This window comes from Phoxinus phoxinus (genome assembly GCF_949152265.1).
Source record: "Phoxinus phoxinus genome assembly, chromosome: 2".
NCBI lineage: Eukaryota > Metazoa > Chordata > Actinopteri > Cypriniformes > Leuciscidae > Phoxinus > Phoxinus phoxinus.
This window is the reverse complement of record NC_136877.1, coordinates 30,510,006-30,537,853: the sequence shown is the minus strand read 5'-3', so window position 1 is coordinate 30,537,853 and position 27,848 is coordinate 30,510,006. Positions and strand designations below refer to the sequence as shown.

Here is a 27,848-nt window from a genome sequence, read left to right as displayed (position 1 = left end):
CAGTTGCGCAGGTGAGATCAGACAGACTCCGCCCACTGAGGGGCAGCTCCTGGCCCTGACTCGTGACGCATCCGGAGCGGGGCGGGGCGGGGAAGTGCAGCAAATAGCGAATGCTGAATGTGATTAGGAGAGTTTGGATAACAGTGGAGCGTCAACAGATATCTGAGAGATCTCCTTGGAGACACACACCTGTTGAGCTGCAGGAACTACGACTTCTGCTTTCTGAATTTCATTGAGGCCATCGGTTGAGACTTCAGAAATGACGGACACTCTTATGTCCAATGGGTGCACGACCAACGGACCGGTGGAGAATGGCTACTTCAAAAAGGTAAGAGAGAGAGAGACTCGAAGTTTCATTTCTGTTTTTCTCGAAGGTTCCGTAGCTGACGTTAAAATCCTCAAGACCTTTTATTAGTCACGGTCTTTTTGCTAGTGTCGTTTTGAAAAGATTCGTGACTTATTTTTATGTTCTTTCGTGAGTTGTAAGACGTGAAGTGTAACTTTAGGTAACGTTAACAAGTGAAGGACGAGGCATTCAGCCTCCTTTCTTCATAAGCTGTTTGTAACAGGATCTGTTGGAGATGAACACACATCTGCTCTGCTGCCCAAACAAAACAATGCCAAGCGAAGACAGTTTAGACTCAGAAACAATTAGCCTAACCATTTATACCATTTATTATTTGAAGGATTACCACTGATTTCTGTATTTTATCCATATTATTCACCATACTCGTTTGGTTTCTTAATTATTATTTTTATATTAATGTCCCTTACAACCCCCCCCCCCCCCCCATTAGCATTGTTTTTTTTATCCAAGTAATTTTAATTATTTATTTTAATTTTTTTTAAATTCTATATATCATGCCCAGTTTTGTGTTTCAAACAATGTGTGCCATTATAAGGTAATGAAACGAATGTAGTGAATGTAGGCTATAGGCCTATGCAACTAAGAAAAATTGGTATGAGGGATGAACACATCTCACTCATCTGAATGCATTACATGTTTACTCCATAATAATAATAATACATTCCGAGTTATTACTTGTTACGTCTAGAATTTTATACTTGCATTTAATGCCTAACAAGAAATAGTTATAAAAATGTAGCCTATGCTTTTTGCCAGAACTAGCCTATTGCATTGCTATTCAGTTGCACTCGTTCAATGAAGTCTGTGAAGTTTAATCTATAGCCTAATAAAATGTATTGTCGATTATTTTCGTTATCAATTATTATTGAGTCAATACAAATTTATAGAGTCTCTAATTAGGAACCACTGTCATAAGTATAAACATGACCAAATGTACAATCCCATATTATAGACTATGTCATGATTTTCCAGTACTATCATATTTAGGGGGAAACTGTGGTTATTTATTTTGAATTAGGCTATTTGTTAGCAAGTTGTGTAAAGAGATATTTTTGTCTTTTTATGTTCTTGGATTTCCTTAAATTCTGGTTCTGCAGCGATCATGGTGAAATTGTCTGTGTGTTTGTAAATATTGAGTGACTACAGTATTCGGTATTACTCTTCACGCATATCAATACTTACGATTATCTTGTGTCTTCTTGCGTGTACATTGACTTTTGGAAGAGTAATGTGTGACAGGTTTCTGACATTTATCATTGACTCTGGATGGAATTCTGGAATGGCAGCTGAAGAGGTCTATTGTGTAACTCTGTCGTGTTGAGCTCACCTCTCTTTGTGTTGAGAGTATCAATTGGGCTTTGTTGTTCAGGGCTTCTTATTGATATTAAAGTGATTGATGTAAAACTGGCCAGCATAGTGATCGGTTTCTACAGTTTATCTTGGAATGTTAGTCTGAAGGTGCTTTCTGAAGAACGGGAAGTAAAAAAAAGAAGAAAGAAGCTAAATGGATCACAGACTGGGTTTTCTGAATCAATGTGGGCAGATATGGTTATGGTACTGCAAAGCTGATTTGTTTTTAGAGGAAATGTAGTTTTTTTGTTTGTTTAGTAGCCTACATTTCCTGTGTCTCATTTTCATTTATTACATGAATTCTTTGAAAATGAGTGTGGTCGCCGTCTGAAGCGAGAAGGTTTCAGGCCTGTTACCAGGTGGAAGCTGGTTCAGACCGGTGATGTGGTTTTGGTCTATTTCCTCCTGAGCTGATCTTGCTTGGGCTGCAATGCTTCGAGAAACTGAATCGCAGATTCAGCATTTTCGCCCCCAGTTTTCCTCCTATTAGTGTTGCATCTGCCCAGTGACAGTGCATAGCCAAACCACAAACATTAATGAAACACAGATGCTCCCATCTCATGTCCTTGGCATAGGCAAGAGAAGCTGTTCTGTGATTTGGGATGAGTATAAACATGGCTTCTGAACATCTCATAGCATTACGTAAAGTCATCGATCAGCTATGAGTAAGAAGGAAAGAGTGCGTCTTAAACTAAAATGAAAACATTCTTCAGAATGGCATATACTACTCCCTATTTCCTAATTCTTTAATGTTTACTGTAGCCCAACTTTGAGACAGAACGGTTAGTCATCATACATTGGCTATTCTCAAGGCTGAAAATAGAAATTAACATTTGTTAGTTACCATAGTCTCATATTTGTGGGAATGATACCCCGCCATATATAACAGTTGCATAATGTTGAACACTTACACAACTCAGTTGAGGCCCTGTTTTCAGTCTCATTTGTGCCCTGGTTTGATTAGGACCTTGTTTCTGCTCTGTCTGCTCTGTCTACTGCAGGGTAATTGCTGTGTGATTGTGGAACGCAGTTGTGCTGGCAGCTCTTTGGATCTGCTCCACTAAACATTGCCCTGGTCAGTATTCTAGAATGTGCAGAGGTCACGTCTGGTCCCTTTGACAACCACTGTTGCATTTATTGAGAGACAGCCCATGTTTACACTGCAGCAGACTATGTTTTTTTTGTTTGAGGTTGCTACATTCACATTCAGTCATATTGTTAACAAAAGTGACAACCAAATTATATAATTTAATTGACTAGCTTAATTTTTCTGTGCATTTCAGCCAATATTGTGTGAACAAATCCTCACGGGGCAGCTAGTCTGTCATGTCATGCAATACGAGAGGCACTCTGCACTGCACATCTTCGTATCTCACGTGTGTTGCGTTTTTTTTTTTTTTGGGTAACTCGTAGAGACGGAGATATGAGCTGTGTGTTATCTGACACTTTTAGATACCTTTAATGTCTCTCTTCCTCCAGAGCTGTACTTATAAATAAACTAAAGCATTGTAACGCCAAAGTCTGTTCATTAAGATAGATAAACCTCGATAGAAATCATTATTAAAAATAGTAGTAGTATGAAAGTCACCATCTTTAACATTTACTTCTGTATCTGTGCTTCCAGATGTTATTCATGGCTGTTGCATGAATAGAAAATGGTATTGCCTTTGGTTATACAGATGGTATTCAACCTGCTACTGTAACATAACAATTCAAGAGTCAAATTAGTGAGATTTGGGTGAAATTTTGTGAGCAAACACTCAGTCCGTTTTCCATTTCTAATAGTATAGCAATGCATGAAGCACCACTCCACAGAGGTCACCTTCAAGCCAAACAGCATTCCATGGCTACTTCCTATGACCCATTTGAACACAATGTGAAATCTATGCTGGGAAATTTTTCGCCCTCACTCAAATTCCTGATCACATGGATTTCTATTTAAGGTACTGGATTATGAACGTGAAAATTACCTAACAATGCAAAATGTGACCACACTTTTAGAATGGTTGTCGATCTTAAACGGTGACTGTGTGAATGTCAGTAGCCGCTTTTAAACATTAAACTACCACAAATTACCATAAGATTGAAATTATCTATATCTGCTGTTCACACAAACAGCAGTCAGTATCAGTAGCTATGTATCAAGCAGTCCGTTTTGTATAACTTAATACATTAGGACTAAGGCTATAAATAAATAAATTGAAACCATTGAAAGCTGGTGCTCTTTCCTGTGTGCTCAGTCATAGTTTCAGAAATGGACATTACGTTTTCACAGTAGGATCTCATAGAATGTTTGTCACGATAAGAGCAGTAAAGCAGTTTGCATTTTATCCATCTAGATTGATACCAGCCTCCTATAAATCAGACCTCCTCCCTCACCTATCAGATTTATGACAGATAGATACTATAGGCGTGTCTGGGTGGGAAATAAATTAATCTCCTTACATCATGTACTGTGTACGCCACACCTTACTGACGTAACAAGGTGTGTGTGACGGCTGGCATGTGCTTGTGTGTTTATCTTTTATAGGAACTATGGAATGCATTGCAGTTGTGGTTTATAACAAGACTGTGAAATGTTCAAAGTGTATAAAAACAGCCAATAAATTCATTTTATATTAGCTGTCAATAGGGAGCCCTCGCCCCAAGAGCCATGTAAAATGTTGTTAATCTTTTCTCCGTCTCTTTCTCTGACAGGGATGTAATCCATTTGCTCAGACTGGCCGCAGTCAACTGCAGAATAAAAGAGCGCTTCTCAACCAGGAAATCATCAAAAAGATGAGGATGAGAGCTGGAGCAGAGAACCTTCTCAAGTAAGTCCAGCACACTTATGTGTGGACACAAACACAAGGGCAAGCGCTCATTTATCACCCTCACCTCACATGTTTGTCTACGGGCATGTAGGTGGATATGCAAACAAATGAAGGACATCTTTCCCAAAATAACCCAATAATGTTTCAATCATTGACGAAACAAGTTTTTCTTTTAAATAAAGTTCTAGTCTTTCATCCACTGTTTTGCTTTGGTTACATAACAACATCTGTCTTGAAGTATCTGGCACTAGACCGTAGAGCCCCGGCTCTGTCGGGTAAATAATTTCCCTGTTTTGGAGGAATCCTTTGCTCTTTTTGAGGTGAGGTTTCAGTCAGAAGCCTTGCTGCTAACCTGTCGTTTGTATGTGTGCAAAAGCCAGTGTTTGGAGCTCATCTGCACTCTCATCTCACCTGTCAGGTGTGCTTTTAGCATTTTTTCCTTTAGACTTGGAGTTGATGATAGACACGGTAACATTGTGCCTTTGTTAAAGCTGATGACTAAAGAGGCTGGGAATGCTATATGTGAGATTTTTCAGACCTGATAGATACCAGTGGAGCCTAGAACTAGGACATTGAAACCTGAAACCTTAAAGCGTGTTGTTACAATGTCTATAGTATGTGTAAATAAACAATGTTTACTTATTCTCTGTGTTATCTGGGCCGAGAAATTAACCTTTTATTTGTCAGCAAAAGTCCGCCGGATGATGCGTTTGCTCCAGGGTTTTCGTGAAAACTACAGATTACACTTTTGCATTTTTGTATCCCTTCCTTCGGACAGTCGGATTGACAAAACCGTTGTAAGGGTAGGTTTAGCACTGAAAACTGTATCATTGTATAGTAGTACATGTACTCTTTAAACAGCATTAGCCTATGGTAAAAACGGAACACTGTGGCCAGAGCTTTCTTACCTGTACGCGACAACGGCTTGCTTTTGGGTGTAATTGACAGAATGACAGTTTCTTTAATCCCCCCTTTGACACCATCATCATGACTAAAAGTTTGCAAAGAAGTAATCCCTAAAAAAGCAAGGCGGTTTTTGACTCTGGCCTTGGACGGCAACATGGGAGTGCATTATGGGTGTTGCAGTTCTCTTACCTATTTTGCAAAAGGGAAGGTTTTCTGTTTTCTCTAGTCAGGTAGCACCAATTTCAAAAATCTTTTCGACTTTTTACTGTATAGGCAGCCACGTTTTATTGAAATCCCTTTTTGTCAGAGGTGAAGTAATACTTTCCCCTTTTAATCTCTTAAAAAAAACTTGCTTCGATCAGTTTATTTTGAAAAGTAGGGTAAGCGTACCTATTAAGCCCACCAAAATCTAAGTCTAGGTTTTTTTCATAGATATTGACATGGTTTATAAGAAAAATTATTTGTTAAAATGCAAGATTAATCTCACATTTGAAAATGTATTTATTAGTTGATGTACATTTTAGAATATAAAATTAAGATATTTGATTAATAAAGTCAGAAGTCTGGCATGGGCTTAATTGGTACTTTGGCACCATTTAAGCCCGCATGTGTTCCAAATAAGCCCACATCATGATTGATTTATACAATATTATTTAAAAAATTTTTTTTAAATAAGTAAAACATTGATATATTTATTCAGTGACAGGGAAGCATTAAAAAAAGTAATTTTGCTAATGTTTTATAAGAGCCCTGGGTGTGATTGGTAGGTGTTAGTGGCTGGGGGTCCAGGCCGGTGGTCTGGAGCCTTCAGTCGGCTTGACTCTGGAGCATCTCAGGAGCCAAGCCGAGTTGCGGATCCATACTCTTGGCTTTCAGGGGGTATTCTAGTGGGCCCCCCACGCCAGGAGTATGGAGCCTTAAGTTGGCTTGATTCTGGAGTTATGCCTGGTCAAAGCTGGAACTTTGACCGAGTGTATCCTGGGAAGGAAGCCAGACTCAGGGGTTAGGGGGTGTAGGTGCCAGGTTTGGGTTGATGTCTTTTATTTTGAAATTTGTTTCAGTTTACGTCACTTGTTACAGGTGCATATATTACCTGTTAGTTTGTCTGTGGTTGGCATGTAGGAAGGGGGTGAGTAGCTGGGACGCTCACTTTCTGTTGACCGTTTTCGTTTTCATTTCATTTAGTTTTATTTTATTTCATTTGTTTTGCTTACTTTACCGTCATCATTCATCATGTGTCTGTTCACTTCAATGTTACAATAAATCACCTGGACTGCAATGGAAACGCGTCATCTTTTACTCCCTCTACTCAGCCTCTTAGCGGTTACTGGCTGCCGCTATAGGGGGGGTCCACTAGTGGTCCTCCCATGTCCTAAGTATGGAACCTTGAGTCGGCTTGGTTCCACATGAAGTCAAAATTCCACATGAAGTATCCAATTAATAGGCCATTAAACAATTTCTCTCACAAAGTTGATTAAACTTTGTAATTTGAGGGATTCCTCATTGAAACACATAAGGTGGGCTTAAATGTTTCCACAGTCAGTAAAGGTGAAAAAAAGACAGTTTTCCTTTAAAAAATATAATATATGTTTACACAGACATGCAAGGAGCTTAAATATACTGTGGACAAAACATCATAGTAATTTCCATTGTGCCCACATTGAGAAATGTCATGTTTTTTTCATTCAAGGTTAGCTTGTGTTGACTCTAGTTTGCATGCGTTTTATGGCGCTGTACCATTTAAGCCCATCTTTAAAAAAAGTTAATTTATGAAAATAATCTTCCCAACAAAACAATTTATGATGTATTTATTTGTAAATTAAAGTAAAATAAATCACAAAATATTTAGTGTTTGTAGTTCACATGCTTAATTCTTCAGCTGTCTATCTTCCAGTAAGGCTAATGGTTTGACCTTGAGATTAGCTTTGAGCGCAAACTAATAAAATTCATGTTTTCATACAAAAGAACACACCAGTTCACAGAATGTTAATGCCATTGGTGTTTCGGAAACGAATCATCGTGACTTAGAATTTTGAATCGATAGGTCAGTTTATAACTAGTAATGTGGTTTGAATAGTGGTTCAAATTCTTGTTCAAACTGCAAATTCTGGGCCTACTAGTCTGAAAACCTAAACCAAAAATGTTCCTTTTAAATTAGCGTACATTCACTTTCTTCAATTGGTATGGCTTATTGACAACATTATAATTATGCAATGTGTCACTGTTGAGCAATCATACATTTGTTGGTACACACTTTTATGAGGTGCAGCAAACAGAATGCCATTGCCTCAAAATAACTGTTTATTTAGATATAGTTTTTTTTTTAAAGAATTTTGAAAAGTCTCCTATGCTCACAAAGGCTACATTTCTTTTTTGTTCATAAAGTAAAAGTACATTAAAAGACTGAATGTGAAATGTTAATACAATTCAAGTGTTTCTATTGTATTATGTTCAAATGTAATTTATTCCTGTGGTGTCAAATTTTCAGCATCATTACTCCATTACTCCAGTAATTAGTAATTTCTTTAAAAAACTGATCAAAAGTTTGTGTAAAGATAGTAATCGACGTATATATTGGCCTATTTTCTTTCAGCTGCTGAAATTTCAGTTTATCTATGGTTTTGAATACTGTAACTGTTGATGCAAATTGTGTCAGGACACGGAAGCTCTGATTGTACTTTGGTTTGATTGTAGGACATAATTTGCCTAAATGTAACTGGCCAGTGCAAGACTGTCTGTCAGATTTCTATCAGTTCTGTTCAAGGAAGCATTTATATAAATGAAACGTGAGCTGATGAGATTGAGAAGTACTGCCATCTTTTCAGTGAACACCCACACTCATGCAGAAAGGACAGATATTTGTGAAGTTTACAGAACTGCTGTTGCATCTTGTTGTGAAAACCACAGCCCATACATTACCTCTCTCAAAAGATCCCAATGTTTTCCCTGTAAGATAAGCACACACACTGTAACATTGGACAAACCGGTCGCCATGGGGATGCTAAGTGTGTCTGTTGTCTTCGTGGTTTTGAAGGACACACCTGCTGGGTTGGTCCTTGGAGCAGAGCATTTAATTTGGCACTGACATCAAAGTGGCATTAAAACTTAATAGAACAATAAAGTTTGGACAAGCTGTTTTGACTAAGAAATTATAAGTGAGTCTGTCTCCCTTCTGTTACTCTCTGTGGGTTGATGATAAGTTAGGGCTAAAATCAATGTTGGTTAAATTAATACAATTATTGGAGGGCGTTTGGAGGGATATTTTGAGCTCAGCTGGCTGACAAAAACAAGGCTGGATCCAAGCAGATACAAGGCATAAAGCAGTTTGGTGCTTTTAATCTCGAAGGAATGTTTCTAGATTTAGTCAACAGGTGACGGTTGTGTGACAGGTACACTAGTGAGGTCATTGCAATGCTGTGATGGGTATGCAAATGTCCCCGAGGTCTTCTGTGTCAGCCTGTTTTATGTCCACGCAGGCACGTACACAGACATGTCAGCAGAAGCTGTTAAAATGTGGCTGTTTGAGAGGTGACGGTAGTGCGCTTCTCACACGTACATGCAAACGCTGCCTGAGGATCTCTCTGTCGATACTTCAGTGAAACACTCTAATTACTTCTGTTTAATGTGTGAGTCAGGTCTAAAGATTGTATGTATTTTAATGATATTCATGAGTCAGTTTTATAGCCCTTGAATAGACCCGGATGTCTGAGTGTTTTTCTTTGCCTGAGCTCATTAATATTTGGATGGGGTGTGGATTCTTGCTCAATCTCTTTACCTTCCATTCATAGCTGCTCTATGTTCAGAGGTGATCTGGAATGTTCTCTCATTCATGGGTCTCAGAGGTTTGTGGTTCATGGGAGAAGGGACCACATAATAGATTGATTGTAAGGAGTCATCTGCTTTTATTAAACTCCCTTCCCCCACATGCCAATCTCTCTATAGGGACGTGTTGTCGCGTACCTATCTTTCTGATCTAAGTGACTATAATCCACATTCTTGTGTGTTTGTTTGAGGGAGCTCACATGCCCGACCGGTTTCATCGAGTGCTAATTTTGTAACATCCCGCCCTGCCAATTTGCGTTTGTGTACAGAATAATACGGTATATAGGCTACCTCATGAGGACTTTTTTGAGCCCTTCTGCTGTTGAAAGTGAACGACTGCATTATAATAGAAGATGTGAAAAGCAGAGAGAGGTTAATTCACATTGAATTCACATTCACATAAGTCACATTGTAGAATTATTATTATTAGCATTACATATTTTGACACAACTGTGTGTGATGTTGCCTGTATGAATAACAAGAGCTCAAGTCTCCAGTCCAACCTGACCTCACCTTCACCTCACTTCCCCCCATTGACAAGATTTTAGAATAGAAACAGGGCCGCTATGCAAATGTTCGTCTGTCTCTCTATAATGTGGTGTTTTATTGGTTTTAGTCAGGCATATCTCTTTTTCCCATTGAGTGAGTGTTTAATCAGGACTGTGTGGTTTAATTCTAAAGCCTTTCTTTGACAAGCATGGCTGTACTGCACACTTGCCGCTTATTTCTACAAAGTACCAGTAAGCACACAAATAAATAACAAAAGGTACATTCTTATCAGCCTCTCCCTTCTGTACTGCAGATGTTGAACTAGCAGGACATTTCAAACCAGAGACATTGTGAAATTGTGTGAATGCTGCTGTGTTGTGACTGAATTACTGTAGATATGACCTCTACTTATCCCCTCTCTCTCTCTCTCTCTCCCTCTCTTTCTCAAGGGCGACGTCCAATAATAAGGTTCGGGAGCAGGTGGTGCTGGAGTTGAGTTATTTCAACTCAGATCTACAGCGTCTTATGATACAGCTGGAAGGACTCAACAGCTCTGTGGACGTTTATCAGAACGTACAGTAAGTACACGCTCACATAGCACTGATTAGGATGAAGAAAGATACAGCGAGAACTTACTCAAAGCAGATTAATATCCATTCTAGAGAAAATGATGCACAGTTACTACTCACGCACATGTCCAGTTTATCTGGACACACAGAGCCTCCCTGACGAATTACAGTAATGTAAGGGGTGTGTGCAGAATGATATAAGAGCAGACTCCCTGCTGAACTCCCTGCTCACTGCCCTGTATTATCACATTTTGTCTGGCTACAGATGCCATGTAAGAATGCACATAAATTTCCTGCGATTATGACTTGTATCACAGAAGGAATTTTGTGAGCTCCTGCTACACAGTCATAAGGCCTTCCAGTAGGAAGTTTAAGAAAGGTCAAATTTAAACAAAAATATCTCATTGTTGGGATAATAATAATCCTGTCATTCAAATGAGATCGCAGCAATTAGCAAACAGCAACAATCCAGCAATCCCATCAAATCCCGATGGACAAAATCAAGTCCTGCCCAACATTTTTTTTTTTTTCTTGTTTGAAATGCCTTTTCACTCCATTAGGCTACTTATTATTATTTAGAAAATACTATTGCAATTTCTGTTTAAGTATTAAGTCACTGCCCCAAAACAACAGCAGCAATAAACTGAAGATATTCCTGCAAAATATGTGTTATGAGCACCAGAAAAAAAAAAGAAAAAAAGAAAGAATATATGCCTTGCATTTAATGTCAAAAGCTGACGAGCACTTAAAGGGATAGTTGGGCCCCATTGACTTCCATAGTATATATTTTTTCATACTATGGAAGTCAATTTTCTGAATTTTCATTTTTGGGTAAAATATCCCTTTACATTAAAATATTACCCATGAAAGGTATATGTGCGCTATTATCATTTTGACATAAAAAAAAACAGAACCCCAGAACACTGAGCTGTGTAGGATATAAGCGCCCATCAGTTTTCAGTGTAGCGAACTTCAGGCAGCTTCATGTCATCTACGCACTCATTAACTTGGGTGGTTGAGGCACTGACAAATATGGTCATTGCGACTAAGTAAGTGATGGTACCATGAAGGATGTGCTTTTTTTAAACCAGTTTCATAGCTTGGAAAATATGCAAATTTGGCTAGAAACACTGAAGACCAGAAATGTAAAGGAGGCTTCTGTGTTCAGGAAAAAGGTTGATTGGAGAGTCTCTTCTACTTATGCTACCCCTCCATTGCTTTAATGTACCCTTGTAGTTGAGAAATAATCTAAACTTGGCTGAAGTTAAAAGAGAAGACAGGACATGGGCTGCAGGTTCATTGGTCAATCGGGTACATCTTTTCTTCACATTAATCAAATTTCCAATAGATAGAGACTCCACTCCACACAACTGGTCAGACAGGTTTATGCAGAGGGGTTGACAGGTTGATGATTCTTGTGATTCCTCAGGCTCATCCTCCTTTCTCACACACATGCAAAGTGTCTCCTCTCACGTGTCAGAAGAGGATGAGCAGGAGAGTGTGTTCAAGTTTTCCTTTTAATTTTGTGTTTCTGCTTCTTTTTCCATGGGATCACAATTATAGCATGTTTGACATTCTCTTACTGGCATCGAATTCTGTCAGAATCATGATATGTGAAAAAATGTCGTGGCTTAGAATGGTCATACCGTAAGATAGATGGCAATAGAGAGAGAGAAAAACACGTCGTCCGTATTAAAGGATGTTTTAGTGATTCTTTCATTAGGCATACAAAGTAGCTAAACCCTGCAGCCAAACTGAAAGGATTCATTAGTGGCACTGCAGTCATGCTTTTTTGACCATCATGCTGTGTATGTTTTGTTTATTTTATGGGTTGGAGTGTGTTTCCTTGGTTACAGTTGGATTCTAGTCCTCTTTAAATCCTCTCTAAGCCCTCTTTTGCCTCTCAGACCACTGTGAGTGAGAGTGTGTGTACACGTACACGCACCCTTGAATGTCTTTGGCCTGCTTCACCCTCTGCACGAGAACAGCCGTCTTTCTCTGCTCTTAAGAAAGCTCAGACATATTTTCAGCTCAAACCCTGTTTAACTGGGCAGTACGGGCCCATTTCTTCATCTGCATTAGCTTCATAACATGTTGAGGCTTACAGTCTGAGGTTTGTTCCTCTAGGCCAAGTACTAATGAAAGAGTTTATCCCCTGTGCCTGAAGGGTTCATAGTAAACCAGAAAAACCTCCTGCAGACATCTGCACCTGATTCTGAACCCCTGACCTACATCCGTAATTATAACTCTCTTTAAAGCTGTAAACATGAGAGACGATCTCCCTTTTTTTTCTTTTTGAAGTAAAAGTGTGGTATGTGTTAAAGGGATATTCACTCAAAAACTGCTGAACGCAAAAAAAAAAAATATTTTATAGAATGTTTTAATCCATATAAAGTCAGTAGGGTCCAAAAAAACAAAAACAAAAAAAATAACTATATTTTTATAAAAATATCATCTCTTGTCTTAATTTTCGGTGAACTGTCCCAGTTTAACAAAGGCACAGGTTTGACTGAATTTTTGTTTCTCATAATCTTAAAATTAGTTTTGTCGATGAATACAATCTATTAAATCTCCTACTCCTAATGAAATGATCTGTCCTGTAACAGATGGGGTTGGCTCAAATTAAGCTTGAATCCAAATTCTAGTTACCATCAAGTGTTTAAATTTTTATTCCATCTAAAAGGCATCCCAGGTGTCTGACTTTGGTTTAAAGCACCCCAGCATAGGTAGAAGGCAAAAGGTGGCGACTCTGTAGAAACTAAAAGTTTCAGTTCGTTTGATTTTGGTCCCTTCATGATTCCAATACTTCCATTTGTGTCATTGCATACTTTTAATAATGTACTGCTGATTTAAAATGGTACTTATAGCAGTAATAAAGCAGTATGTGTGTCAGTTTTGGACAGGCGTTGTATTTGTGAGTATATTTGTGGTTGTGCTTTTTGACTTTAGGGCTTGTGCATACCAGCCTGCGTTCTCTCTCCGGAATCTCAGGTTACTCTCCTCCGCACTGCAAATGTGTTTCTTCAAATTTCTACAAACCCGCTTTATTTGTCCTGTAAAACAAACCAAGCCGATCACCTGCTGAGTATGATTGAGTGTGAGAAAAGGAATATTCCCATTGGTGTAGTGTTATCACCGGTGTTTCATGCACAGAAGACCAAACAGAACAAGGTCTTCCTGTGGCTGCACACAATGTGGCATTCTCTTTTGCACCTGGCTTCCAGTTTACTGTGTGTGTGTGTATCAGTATAAGTACAGACCTGCATTCTTTCATTTCTTTCAGGCCCTGCACCCCCCTTCTATCCCTCTCTGTCTGTTTTTGAAACAAACTTTTTTTCTCATGGCTTGAAGAGTGTAGACAAACCTGTCTTCTGTTCTCTGTGTATCACTGCAGTGAATGTTCTCTGCACCGTGATTGGTTTGCATTCTTTGAAGTTCTTATTACACCGAAGAACATGGCGGATGTCAACATGCTGTTGTGATGTGTGATTCAGTGCTACACTTGCAACATGGACATGTTATTGTTATTCTCTGGGAGTTTGAAGTTAACTTTGTTTCCAGTTTGAGAATTGAGTTCTTATATCTAGGCCTGCAAGTAATCCGTTCCAGAATTTGAACGCCCAAATTACACAAAATCTTCTCCTGCCTTTTGTGTTTAATTACTTGGTTACACTTTACAACAAGGTTCATTTTGTTAACCTTAGTTAATGCATTAGTTAACAATGAACAAAACTTACACAGCATTTATTAATCTAGATTATTTATTAATATAATATTGTTTGTTTTTACATAGTACATTAATATAAACGTATAATGTTTAAAGTTGGAAAGATTTAGTTTGTTTTAAAAGGCTGCATTTATTTGATTAAAAATACAATAAAAAAAGTAATGTAGTGTGAAATATTATCATTTAAAAACTGTTTTCTATTTTAATATATTTTCTGAATAGAAAGTTCAAATGAACAGCATTTATTTGAAATAAATATTTAATAACATCATAAATGTCCTTACAGTCCAATTAAATTTCTGATATATATATATTTTTAGGCATTAGTTACTGTCATTTCCTCTGATCCAGCAATATTTCTCACAAATATTTCCCAGAACCACACTGGTGCTGCACTGTTATCTGTCATCTAGATGCAATCAGGACAGACCAGGACTGCCCCTCATCATCTCACACTCATGTATTCTTTAGTCTGTCTTCACCCAGCCTGCTTTGAGCTAATGCCCCACCAGTGCAAGCACTGTAGTTAATGCAATGACCTTATATTGTGCTGAAGTTTACAAAGTTTGATCAGCACAAAATATAGCAGACATACCCATCCTCACACAGACACCTCTTTCTTAGGTCATTTTTTTTAATAGTCAAATTTTTTTCTATGACGTAAGTAGGTTAATAGGCTTGTGATGGTAAACCATCCTTTACTCGGGTATCAGCTGTTTCAGTCTTAGTGCTGATTGAAACTTGCAGATAATTGTCATAGTATTTTTACTGTGTGAAAGGGGTCACGTACACAAGCATGTCTCAGTTCTGAGTCACACATTAGTGGGTCTGGCCTTTCTGAGTCAGCCTTGAAGCCTTTTTCTTTTCTACTGACATACTGAACGTGTTCTCCTTTGGTTTTTCTGAATTTAATTTCTACTCTCTTTGTTTTCATTTTACAGAGAGACAGCCAGCATCCCTCTCATCCCTCTGGGACTGAAGGAGACAAAGGATGTCGATTTCTCTGTTCCTCTCAAGGTCAGTTTCTTTCACGACGACCCCTCAATGTTTACCTCAGTTATCAGGCGTTGAGTTAGGTGGCTTTCATGATTCTCAAAGCTTTTCTTAGTGAAAACCGAAAGTAGGTCACAGAATAATAAACAAAGCCAAAGACTCAATAAAACATTATTTGCGGTTTTGAAAGTCTACAGTGATGTTTGATGCATGGCATTTATTATCTTATAAATAAGTGGGTGTTGAGATGTTTGTTGAGAGACAAGGATCAATCAGATGTTTTTCAAGCTGTAATTTAGCTGATCTGTAATGACATAGCAATGCAGGGAATCTATGACACTGTTATTGTTACATCTGTTTTCAGACAAGTTTAACAAGGAGAACAAGCCTGTGAATACGTGACCATTTGGCCTTTTTGTGTTTGCGTTGACATTATCAATGAATTGATATGAAAATGCTTTGTTTGAACAGGACTTCATCCTGGAACACTACAGTGAAGACGGCTCAAACTTTCAGGATCAGATCGATGACCTGATGGACCTGAGACAGGTATGATACAACATCTGTAAAAGGTGCCAGGTTCGATTCTTGGTTGAAATTGAAGTTTAGGATAACAGTAAAAACAGATGCACAAGGCTAACCAATGAGACCAGTATCATCAAAGATCCTGAAGGAAATGTGTGTGTTTCAGGCCTGCCGGACCCCCAGTCGTAATCCTTCTGGTGTGGATTTGCTTGCCAACTACTTCAGTCAACTTTCCTTCTTGGAGACTCGATTTTTCTCCCCTACACGCCAGCTTGGCATTTTCTTCACATGGTAGGTTGCATCTCGCCCACACCAGCAGTAATAGGCTTGTACTGAACTTATACACTAATGTATCAGCTGTAAACATAACAACTCATTCAGAGGAAACAAACAACTGGTCTGACTGGGCTGTCAGGCTGCCTTTGTTGTTTCCATGTCAGCTTTTTGTTTCCTTTATCACCCTAGAGACAAAGGGAGATGACAGGATAAATAAAGAAAATGTGTCTTCATTAAAAAGCTGGAGAGAATTAACGGAACTGTTAAAAAACATATAGTATGCAATTCCTATTAACACAGTATTACATATGCAACCGAAAAAATAAAATAAGCCTCACATGAGTTTTAACACACATTTTTTTTTGTGCCTACGCAGGTATGACTCCTTTACCGGCATACCTGTGTGCCAGCAGAACATCTCTCTGGAGAAAGCCAGCATGCTTTTCAACATGGCAGCTCTCCACTCCCAGATTGGCACCCGTGCCGACAGACAGACACAAGCTGGACTCGAGGACGCCATTGCTGCCTTCCAGAAATCTGCAGGTGAGCTCTTTTTAGTAGATGCACTTCTTATATGCAGATAAGTTTGTGAGAAGATAAGGTATCCAAAACTATCCATGATGAACCATGGTTGAACTCGAGTCATGAGAACAGACGTACATTCAGGTTCTGGTTGTGTTTTAAAGGGTAACTAAACCCCTGGTCAGAGCACATCAGAGACGGGGGGCGAACCGAGGGCAAAAATACAAATGAATTAAAATGGTGTTATCGTTTAGAATTACAGTCTTATATTCAGTCATTTTAGAGATTTTAAAATGTTTATAAATAATATTAGTGACACGAATATTCTCACAAAGCAAAGAATCTCCCCCCTCTGCATCGCGAGCTCGTGCTAGGGGCGTGGGTAGTGAGGCGTTGGCAGAGCCGTCATGCGTCACACGGCACCACAACTTCCAATAGGAAAATTCAACTGCAGTAGCCACCGTTCATCCTGAAGAGGGCAGCACTCAGACGTTTTTGCACCATATATTGTAGAATTAAAACACCTTATACCCAAATGTCAAAACATTTATTCGAATCAATGAACTGCACTAATAAAGCCCCCGTCTTACAGATCACTAACTAAAAAAGGTTGTTTCAGGGTTTAGTAACCCTTTAAGGTGGAGTGAACATTACGTAATTCTTCCCCCTCAACAGCAGATCTGTCACAGGCTCATGGGAACTCATGGGGCTTGTGTTGGTTTTTAACCTCCTTAAAATAACAGCAGCATAAAGAGAGATTTGACTTGCTTTCTTAAGCTATCAAAACAGCCCACCCCGCTGTCTTTCATCACATAGAATGTTTTGTTTCTCCACCGGAAAGAAAGTCCAAGGATGATTGCTCTCCCCTTTTGTTGCTGTGATTATTACAGAAATTGATTGACACACTGTCCTACAAGTCTTTTTTTATCTCTAAGATCTCTGTGTTTGCAAAATCATTAAATGAGAGAGATGACAATGCTATTTTACATGCGCTATAATGTTGCGAAGCTAATAAGAAATTATCTCGAATTTTCTGTTTAATTTATGCTGTGCTGCAGTGGACTGGCAAATATAAGGGGACTGGTTTGTGTAGATGTAATGTTGAATTCTGTCCGGTTTTGTTTCTGTATGTTCTGCTGTAGGTGTGCTGCACTTCCTGAAGGAGACATTTACACACACTCCCAGTTATGATATGAGTCCTGCAATGCTGAGCATGCTGATCCGGCTGATGCTAGCACAGGCGCAGGAGTATATGTTTGAGCTGATCACTCTGCCAGGAATCCGAAATGAGTTCTTCAGCCTGCTCAAAATGGCACAAGAGGCTGCCAAGGTACTTGTTAAATGTTTTCAGACTAAAGAATTCAGTGATATTACAGTGGGTATCTATCCGTAATACAACCGCTCAATTTTTATTTTCCTTCAGTACTACGTCTGGGATTGTGGTATATTCTTGCGTTATCTCCAGTCAATTTTTTACCGGTCCAATCAGCGAACAGAGGGAGTGGTTGAGAACGATGAGGTTGTGCGCTAGTTTGATAGAACAGTTTGAACGTTAGCTATTGGTTATGGCAGATCCAGAGTGACTCTGGACAGATCCAATAGTTTTAAACTTCAACAGAGTACCCGCCTTCAAGGAAGTTAACGCTAGTCAATGGAGAGGCCAGACTCTGTACAAATGAAATGTACGAGATTCTGGTAGAACCAGGCTAGTCATCTAATGGTCCTTTAAAGAAATTTGTAAAAAACACACATAACACACATAACATTGTTAAATATAATCTTTAGCAAATTTAAGAATTAATTTTGTACATTATAATGTAGTGATGCCTAAATTCACTAGCTTTAAAAATGATTTTAGTTAACTTTTATTTAGTAAGGATGCATTAAATTTATCAAAAGAGACCGTAAAGGTGTATAAAGATACCAATGATTTCTATTTCAAATAAATGCTGTTGTTTTGACATTTCTATTCATCAAAAGAATCCTGAAATCCTTAATATTTAGTTTCAACCAAAAAAGCAGCACAATTAATTTTTTTATGTTGATAATAAGACTAAATATTTCTTGTGCCAAATCAGCATATTAGAATTATTTCTGAAGGATCATGTGACATTGAAGACTGCAGCAATGACACTGAAAATTCAGCTTTGCCATCACAGGAATCAATTACATTTTAATAAATATTGCAATAGAAAATAGTTATATTAAGCCCTATTCGGACGGGATTAACTTTACAAGGGTAGATGGAGTAATGTTACCACAGGACGTCTGTAATATTAATGGCCAATTCGCACGGGATAAGATATCTGAGTAAAACTAGCAGAAGTGGGAGGAGTAACTCGATTTACACACCGCCGTCACCCTTCTGTTGTCATGTGTGTATTATGTTGCTTCCTGATATCACGTGCACAAACACATATAACCTATATATTATATATATAAAACAGTTATGTCCTGTCGAACGATGTATTAATTAACTTCAGATTGGATTGTGTTGGTAATAGGCATTTACCTAACGCTAAAAGATGTTTTGTGCCTCTAATAAGTGCTTTCGATCTTCTTTCTGATCTGAATAGTGTGTGGAAAACACTTGAGTTTGTCCCAGTGTCTAGAACGCAACTGAATACTTTTCAAGCGTCTCTATACTTTAAAACCCGCGGAAAACTACTTTTAAACAGGAAATGACTAAATATTTACGTACAAATTTACAGCGGGTCTATTCGCACGGGATTAGTATTACATTTACATTTACATTTTACATTTAGTTATTTAGCAGACGCTTTTATCCAAAGCGACTTACAACTGAGGACTACAGCAAGCGAGTCACCGTGAAGAGGCAAAAATAACAAATAGTGCTCAAAATACAAAGTTCTGGCATGGCTCAGAGTAGCATAAGCCAAAAACAAGGGAGGATTAAAGAGAAGGTTTTTTTATTTTAATTTTTTATATTACCTGAGGTAATTTTTCCGGACCTTATTACTGAAGGTAAAAGTTGCCGTAATCTTTACTGACATTGTCCGTAATGGTTACTGAGATGGCACGGGACTAAAATCACAGAGAAGCTCTGGTAATTATTACTTTACCTCACCTCTCCATGTTAAACTAGTCCCGTCCGAATAGGGCTTTATACTGTAATAATATTTTACAATATTGCTATTTTTACTGTATTTTTTTTAATCCAATAAATGCAGCATAAGATGTTTTTTTTTTTTTTTCAAAAACATGAAAAAAATCGTACTGACACCAAACTTTTGAAAGTAGTCTAAGTATAGAAAAAATACGGTAATTCACAGAATTTTTCTGTGATATTCTTTCTGTTTTAATTCAACCTTGGGGCATCGCTACGAAGGGACATTTTTACATGCGTATAAATACATGACCTATTGATCCTATCTGTATGCAGGCTTTTTCCCAAAGCCTACAGTTACTCCTCTGTCTGCAATGGTTGTGACATTTACCCCTCTCTCCTTTCTTTTCTCAGGTGGGGGAGACCTACAGTCAAGTTCACCAGTCCATGATCCAGACCCCCATTAAGAACAACGTGCCCTTTTTCTGGACTACCATGTCCCATCTGAAGACCAATCACTACAATTCACTGGCCCATTACTTTGTCTCCACTGCTCTGCTTGACCACCAGTGTAAGTAAAGCAGCCAATCACAGCTCTTGGCCATCTCCCATTGGCTGACAGCCCACTGGAACCTTTAAAGGTTACCTTTGTGTCTCATTCATAGAAACCGTTTCCTTTTCCTTGTGAGAGTAAAGAAGGATTCAGGTATCCGTACTTTAATGGACTTTATTCTGGGGAGCTTTTTTTGAGGACTTTTTTTAAAGAGGGAGGCAGATGAAAGCCAGAGAAGGTTCAGTATCTCGGCTACTTTTGACAGTGTGCTGATGTGCCAGAACTAATGGGATTATGTAACATTCTCTTTGTTATTCAAACAGTCACTCCTCCATCCTCTCTTGTGTTTTTACGTCTCCATAACAGACAGTTTTGGCTATTAATGAGCATTATTTGGGCTCAACAGACCGAGTAAATGCACAATGGGATGTGTAAATGGCACAACAATTAACATAGCCATAGTGGAATAAAATGAAATTTACAGGAATGTATCCTGTTGTATTGAGCAAAACAATGCAGTTTTTAAATGTTGTTGATTATATGTGTCTGTATGTGTAGTGACGCCAAGTGATGATGAGGACAAACAAGAGAAGGCTCTATCACAATTATACGATGCCATGCCAGAGGGACGTTCTCCTCTTGACATCCTGAAGAATAAGGACGACAGACGGAGAATAGGTGTGAAGCTCATACATGCATACCTGTCAGGTGTAAATTATTAGGATGTTCCACTTTAGCACACTGAACTAATATTTTCTGTCTGTTTGCTCAGGTAAAGCTCATCTGCAGCGCTCCATCATGGGACACGAAGAGGCCATCCGCACACATTCTTGCTTACGACACCTGAAAGAACGGGACATCCTGAGTGACATTCTGCAAGCTAGCCTCAAACGCTCTCTTACCAAGTTCGAACAAAATAAGGATGATGAGTTCACGGACTACATGCTTGCACCAGATATTATCTGTAAGTCAGAGATAGACTCGCACTAGACTTGGAGTGCTGAATTTACGTTTCCTGTCTTGCATTTGTATGCGTATGAATGGAAATCAATGGATCTAAAAGTGCAGTGTGGCCACCCTTTTAGTTGGAATCGCATGTAACCATATCACACTAGTATTATAAACACTAATGCATCTGGATGTGTCCTGGTACATTTGTGATGCATTGTACTTCCAGATTTAAACAAATGTTCTGTCTCGCCTGATCACATGATTGGATTACTGGAGATTGATGTTATTCGCTCATTATGTAAACTTTGACAGTTCTGCTGTAGTTTTTAAATCTAAAAAGTAACCTATTTGCAACAGTGAGTTTTTTGTTTTCACTGAAGCATCACATTTTGAACTGTGTTCTCAGAACACGACCTGCATGTTACAGTAGAGAACAAAAGTGCTAAGTTCAGTTGACCGTGTAAACATGCAGTAACATTGTTTTACTCCTTCTCTGTTAGCTAAAACGGAAAAGAAAGCTGAGATGGAGATTCCAGCTGCCATCAAGGTGAAAGTCACAGACCTATTCCATCGGCTGGTATGTGGGCTACTAATTTTACTCAAAAACTGTTCGAGCTCTTTTCACAGCACAGGAATGCTTGTACAAATTTGCAGCTTTCTTGGTACACAGAATAGTTTTACATAATAATGAAGTCTTCTGTGAGCATGTGTGCTGTTGAACAGACCCATGTTAATTGACCTGTACACACTTGCCAAACAGACCATAACCTCAAAAATCTGAGGTTTTAATTTATTTTGTAAAACCAAAATACTGTGACCAGTTGGGGATGACGCTGAGGCAAATTTTAGAATTTTTGGGGAATCTGTTTGGTCAGTCTGTAGAGTATGATACTCCTTTTACAGTACTAATATGAATAACCCTGGTTTGAATCTGAATGTCTGAGTGTTATAACATCCTGAAACTATGACTCTATAAAACTAAAATCAACCTTGTTTTTACTATTACTCATATTTGGTGTCAGAGGTTTGAACAAACTTCTAACCCTAAGCACTTTGGCACAAAACTCATCCTGCACTATTTGTCCACAGACATTAATAATACCTACAGTACCACATATTGAATGACTTGTTGAGGGGTGATGTGCGGTTAATAAAATAAAAAAAACTTGATTCCTCCTAAAACCTTTGTTTTTATTAGTAATTAAGTTTATATAATTGTCAAATGTATGTCTCTGCGTAAACAATTTAGTTATTGAGTGTTGGAGTGATTGTAGGTCAATCCAGAAGTTGGTATCACTCTGATTCCCTCAAAAAAAGTTCCCATTGTATTTTGGATTATTGCAGAAAATAAGTTCTGTGACCAGCAAATGTTTCTGATTCTTACACGTTTTGTTCAAGATAATCTTCACAAATGAACATGATTATGAATTTTGATGCCTAAATACAATCAGCAGAAGTAAAAGGCAAAAGGAGCTATACTGCGGTCTCATGACTAATGTCACCACCACAAAGCTTCTGAAAACTTTTTCAGTCTTTATTTAAAGTCTACAAGTTGGAAAGTTTGAGTTAGAATAGTTTTCAGCGGTGCGAGTACAAGCCTGTAGAAGCGGACTAGCAAGTAATGGGTTTTCCTGTTCGGTACAATGATGTTTAATATCCCCAACATCCTCTGTAGTCCCATTTAGCCACTTGTTAGAAACCACTTTCTTTTTTTTTTTTTTGTAAAAGCTTAGAAACAAAATCACTAGATAAAACATTACAATATTTTGTGCTTTTATTAACCATCATTGGGTGTTTTTTCTTCATCATGTGGATAGTTATCAAAGTAAATTTTAAGAATTAAAAACATGCTTATTATAGAAGTCATTGTATGTATTAAATATGAACTAAAGTGTTCATGTATTTTTAAATTAATTACCGGTAATAGATTTAACAAAACCTAACGTTATTTCATTGACCCATCTTTATTTTGAGTTCGTTTTCTGTAACAAACAGTCTTTGTCTGCAGTAGATTCTGTGAAACTGGAAGAATCATTTTGACTCTGTGCTAGAATATTAGAATTGTAAATCTGTTGTACAGAACTGGAACATTCGAGAACCACAGTGACGTATATTCCATTCCCTCTGGCTGTGGGGAGCAGGCTAATTCAGGTGAAGGAGGCAGAGTTTATGATGTGGTTAGTTTTATGGAAGCGTATATTTGAGTTTTACCACCTTCAGATGTCTGAGTGACCTTCAGAGAGTTCAAAGAACCACTGCTGTGATCCTGTAACGGTCACCATGGGCACTTTAAAAGACCCCTTACTTGAAATTTCATTTCCGTAGAACATGGGGAGGTCAGTTTAACATATAAGCTTTCCAAGTCCTTAATCAAGTCAGATTACCTTTCTGAGATGGGGGTCAACCATATTTAACCAGTGGTTCTTGTAAAGTTTTTGACTCAAATGCCCCCCCTTTCTCAGAGAGTCCCTCCTATTTGTGCTGATACAGTATGTAACTCTGGTAGTTCTGTTGTAATAAAATCAAATGAGGTCAAAAATATTAATATCACACATCTTTATTTTAGTGTTTTATCATTGCGGTTAGTTAAAGGGTTAGTTCACCCAAAAATTAAAGTTCTGCCATTTCTCTCCCTCATGTCATTCCAAACCCGTAAGACCTTCGTTCATCTTCGGAACACGAGTTAAGATATTTTTGATAAAATCTGAGAGGTTTTTGAACCAGCCATTGGCAGCAACGTCATTGCAACTTTCAAGGCCCAGAAAGGTAGTAAAGACATCGTTAAAATAGTCCATGTGACTACAGTGGTTCAACCTTAATGTTATGAAGTGACGAGAATACTTTTTTTGCGCAAAAAATAATAAAATTTTTTACCATTGGCCAGCTCCTTCGTCAGCATCACACGCATGCGTCGCGGTGCTCACGTGACCCGTGTTGGCCAATACTGAGCCGCCTTTCTACCGTAGATCCTGGAAGCGCTGCACCGTGTTTACAACGTAAACACATAGGAGACTTAAAGGTGAACCGTTGTAGTAACATGGAGTATTTTACCGATGTCTTTACTACCTTTCTGGGCCTTGAAAGTGGTAATAACATTGCTGCCTTTGTGGGGTCAGAAATGGATTTGTGTTCCGAAGATGAACGAAGGTCTTACAGGTTTAGAACGACATGAGGGTGAGTAATTAACGACAGATTTTTTTTTTGGGGGGGTGAACTAACCCTTTAAGATTTTTAATATAACTAAATTAAAATTTTAAGGCTCTTTTGGCCCCCTGGAAGTACAACTTTTTGTGCCCTCTGATTGAGAACCACTGCCTTAAATGCTTCAGAGCCTTAAAACATCACCTCAGATGGCGGTGCTTTTCATGATGATATTAAATAAACCTTCTACACCATATGAGCAAAGCCATTCGCATATACTGTGTGAAGTCAGTCTGCCAGTAAGCTAAATGTTTGCATGGTGAGCAGTTTGGATTTACAGCCAAGGACAACCAGGGTGGCAGGCTAAAGTTAAAAACGCCCTGAGTGTGTTTGAATTAGGTGAGTTGCTATAGTGAATTGCTGTTGTATTTGTGTTGTGCAGGGGCCTTTGTCAGTGTTCTCAGCTAAGCAGAGATGGTCAGCTCCGCGCACCATCCGGCTGAGACTGCAGGACAGAGACCTCGGATTCACTCTGAAGGGAGATGTGCCCGTTCAGATACAGTCACTCGATCCACTTTGTCCCGCAGCGGTGAGTGTTCACACACAGACATAAACACAATAATGCTTGTTGAACACAAAAGAAGATATATTGAAGAACCTTTTTGGTCCATATAATGAACAATGGTGTTCAAAACAACAGTGGACACCACTGTGTACAACTGTATGGACAAAAAGATTTGCCAACATACCCTTTTTTGTGTTCCTTGTTGTAAACTTCTCCCCCCTCCATTGTATTGCAAATAAATAGTCATGACAATTATCAGAAAAGGTACCTACTTCCTGTTTCAATTAATCTTCCTTTTATACATGTGAATGTCCCTGAAGCTGAGGGTAGATTTAATCTTTGACCACAGCAATTAAATGAAAACAAAACGCATATATCCACGCCCACTGCACCTGTTTTTGACCATATGAGTCTCGAGCTGTCTCAAGCAGCTGTGTGTCTCCCACAAATAACTCACCTTATTTTTGTTGGAGTACAAAACGAGTCCTCTCAGAGCTCATCTCTATGGTAACAGCAGTGTGGTCGTGCCGATAAACTCATACCATAAATATCTGAAGTGTCAAAGCGCCACTCTTCCAGGACGTGATTTACTTCTCTGACCTTCTCCTTTTTTTCCTTTGTTTCTTTTTCTCTCCACTATCTCTTCATCACCAGGCTGAGGGACTGAGAGAGGGAGATTACATTGTTGCTGTGGGTGACACTGAGTGTAAATGGCTGGGAGTGAGTGACGTTATGAAGCTTTTAAAGGATGTGGATGAGGAGGGCGTCAACATCAGAGTGGTCAGCATGATGGATAGCAGCAGCCAGCCAATGGTAACTGCTTTTTTCTCAAGGTTCTCTCTGCCTACCATTGGTTGAGGAATTCTATTTAATATCCCAAAGAGGAATCATGTTTAATAATATTTATTTAGATGCAATAATATTAACAATATAGTTATAAATATAATTACACTACCGTTCAAAAGGGGTCAGTACGATAAAAAAAAAGAAAAAAAGAAATGAATACAGTTCTTCATCAAGGATTAATTAAATTGATCACATGTGGCAGTCAAGACATTTATAGTGTCACAAAATATTTATATTTCAAATGAATGCTATTTTATTCAGAATAAGTGTTGTTGGTGGTTTAATTTTCTCTCTCTCTATTTGTCTCTGAAGCCCACCAAGAGTGCTACATACTGCGGTGGTCTGCCGAAGACCTACTCCATGATCTGCCTGGCACATGATGAGGATGATAAAAACCCGAAGTCTCGCAAGGTAGCAAAAAAACCTTCATTCCTCAGCTGGGGTCTCAAGAACAAGAACAGCAGCAGCACGCTGAGTCTCCCTACTGCAGATTTCAATGGACCCTGGAACAGACCCACCTATCCCACCTCATATGATGAAAGCGCTCTCTACTAAACACACTAAACTGGATTTATACGTATGCTGATAGTGTAAAAGCACACTATATTGCAGTAAGAGGAGAGATTTTTAGTGAGATTCAGATAAGTTACAGATGGAAAATAAAAATGTACATTTTGCACAGACCTATAAACAGGTGTAAGCTATACTTTTGTTCCTTCATTAGTCTAGAAAATCTCGCCAATAAATTTAAAGGTGAATGATTACGTGTTTTAACAAATCAGTAGATAAAAACATGACGTGTATGCTGCTCGAATTTTTATTGGTTTGTTTTATTATTGTTTTATTGAATGGCTAAATGGTGTTATGAAGGATTTTTTCTTTTTTGTGTGTGACAAATTAGTGGCATTTAACAGGCATCCTCTTTAAATTAAAATGAGGGCTGGTAGATTCTCAGTTAACATGCAGCCTTTTTTTTTTTTTTAGTCTGTAGCTTACAGACAGATACAGCAGGTTTCTGTGATGATCTTGCATCATCGAAACAGAATTCTAATCCTGTGTCAATCACTGTAGAAGAACAGAATGTAGGAGAGGATGGGGAATAGCTTTTGGCCTTGGAATGTCTATACAAACAGTAATATGATTTGGTGTAACTCAAGTATTTACGTACTGAAGCAAAATACTATGATAGGACTCTATTGCCAAATTCAAGCAAGAAGGATGGAATATAGCAGTGACTACAAATGCCGTTGTTTTTTAACCTTTGTTTCATGTGTGTTTTACCTGGCACTTCTTCAGTGTTGGAATATTTCACTGTCTACAAAGTAGATTTTTATACACATTTGATAATCAAATAATTTATATGCAAAATAAAGAGAAAAAATATCTATATAAACATGTATTCATTTGAAGTATTTAGGTTTTGTATCGTGAAATTGTGGCCTGCTTGTTTTTTGGTTACATATCTTTCTGTTACTTGTTGTACGCTCTTCTGTTTATATGGGATAGCTCAAAGGCTACAGATGGCAATGTGTTTTTTCGTCTGTCTTACTGATAATATTTAACTATTCATTTATTTGTGCAAAACACTGCCTCTCAGAATCCTAGAAAGTCAGAAGCCTTTAAAATGCCTTCCAACAGTCTACACTGACAACATTGTATTTAACTGGACTTGCTCCTGCTTGTAAAAACTTTATTATTGTTAATGAATGTATCCTTACCATTTATGTTTCTGCTTGTGCCACAATTGGAATTATAATGACAAACACTGTTCTGAGAGGATGTTGATATTATAAGGTTACATATGAATGATTCTTTGAAAGTTAATGTTCATAGACTTTTTCTTTAGGGTCAAGCCAGAATCTGCATCAATGCCCTAAATTCTAACTTGGCTACAAATGTTAGTAATAATAGAGCAGATTTATAGATTAGTTGCTCTTGTGTCTACAATTTATGTGGATTACCAATGGATACGTCTATGGAAATGTCTGGATTATGATGGAAACTATATTGTTGTATATGTAAATTTTGATCTAAATAAAATATGGGGTCAAAGCTGTGGCTGTTCTTATTGTGTAAGAGGTTAGTGGTCATTCACTGTGTAATCATCCCAACCATGCCAATTCTGGTTAAAAGTAACAATTGCGTAAGCAAGTGGTTATATCTTAATACAGGTCATGCATGAATAAGTTTTGACAGTTATAAAGCAGATTGTGTCAGTTTTGCCCTAATTTATTTTTCCGATTTGTATTTTTTTAAGACAAATACGCAGTAGACAATGTAGATTATGACATGACTATGATTTAGTCATCTATTACCAACTTCTCCATTGAGAATTCTGAAGTATATATATTTCAAAGCCTTGTTGC

At 38.2% G+C, this 27,848-nt stretch overlaps 1 protein-coding gene across 2 annotated transcripts; it reads left to right on the top strand.

Annotated features, from left to right (window-relative positions):
• The first annotated feature begins 85 nt into the window (after positions 1 to 85).
• On the top strand, positions 86 to 27,538 carry rhpn2 (rhophilin, Rho GTPase binding protein 2). Of its 2 annotated transcripts, none has more exons than XM_079586923.1 (15): positions 86 to 328; positions 4,415 to 4,530; positions 10,197 to 10,325; positions 14,985 to 15,060; positions 15,508 to 15,585; positions 15,728 to 15,852; positions 16,214 to 16,380; positions 17,502 to 17,689; positions 19,841 to 19,997; positions 20,538 to 20,657; positions 20,752 to 20,943; positions 21,431 to 21,477; positions 24,514 to 24,660; positions 25,291 to 25,449; positions 25,795 to 27,538. In XM_079586923.1, exons 1-15 carry the CDS (start codon positions 260 to 262, stop codon positions 26,035 to 26,037), a joined length of 2,013 nt encoding a protein of 670 aa, XP_079443049.1. In that variant the 5' UTR covers positions 86 to 259; the 3' UTR covers positions 26,038 to 27,538. The 2 variants fall into 2 exon arrangements, with proteins under 2 accessions (XP_079443049.1, XP_079443048.1); XM_079586922.1 differs by having other exon boundaries at positions 21,431 to 21,507; positions 25,795 to 27,537.
• Positions 27,539 to 27,848: the final 310 nt, after the last annotated feature.

What these genes read in the sequence shown, in the direction of transcription:
- rhpn2 (XM_079586922.1), top strand. Translation starts at nt 260, where the DNA reads ATGACGGACACTCTTATGTCCAATGGGTGCACGACCAACGGACCGGTG. An exon ending in AGAATGGCTACTTCAAAAAG is followed by an intron (nt 329 to 4,414) that starts GTAAGAGAGAGA and finishes TTTCTCTGACAG; the next exon opens with GGATGTAATCCATTTGCTCA. An exon ending in CTTGGCATTTTCTTCACATG is followed by an intron (nt 15,853 to 16,213) that starts GTAGGTTGCATC and finishes GTGCCTACGCAG; the next exon opens with GTATGACTCCTTTACCGGCA.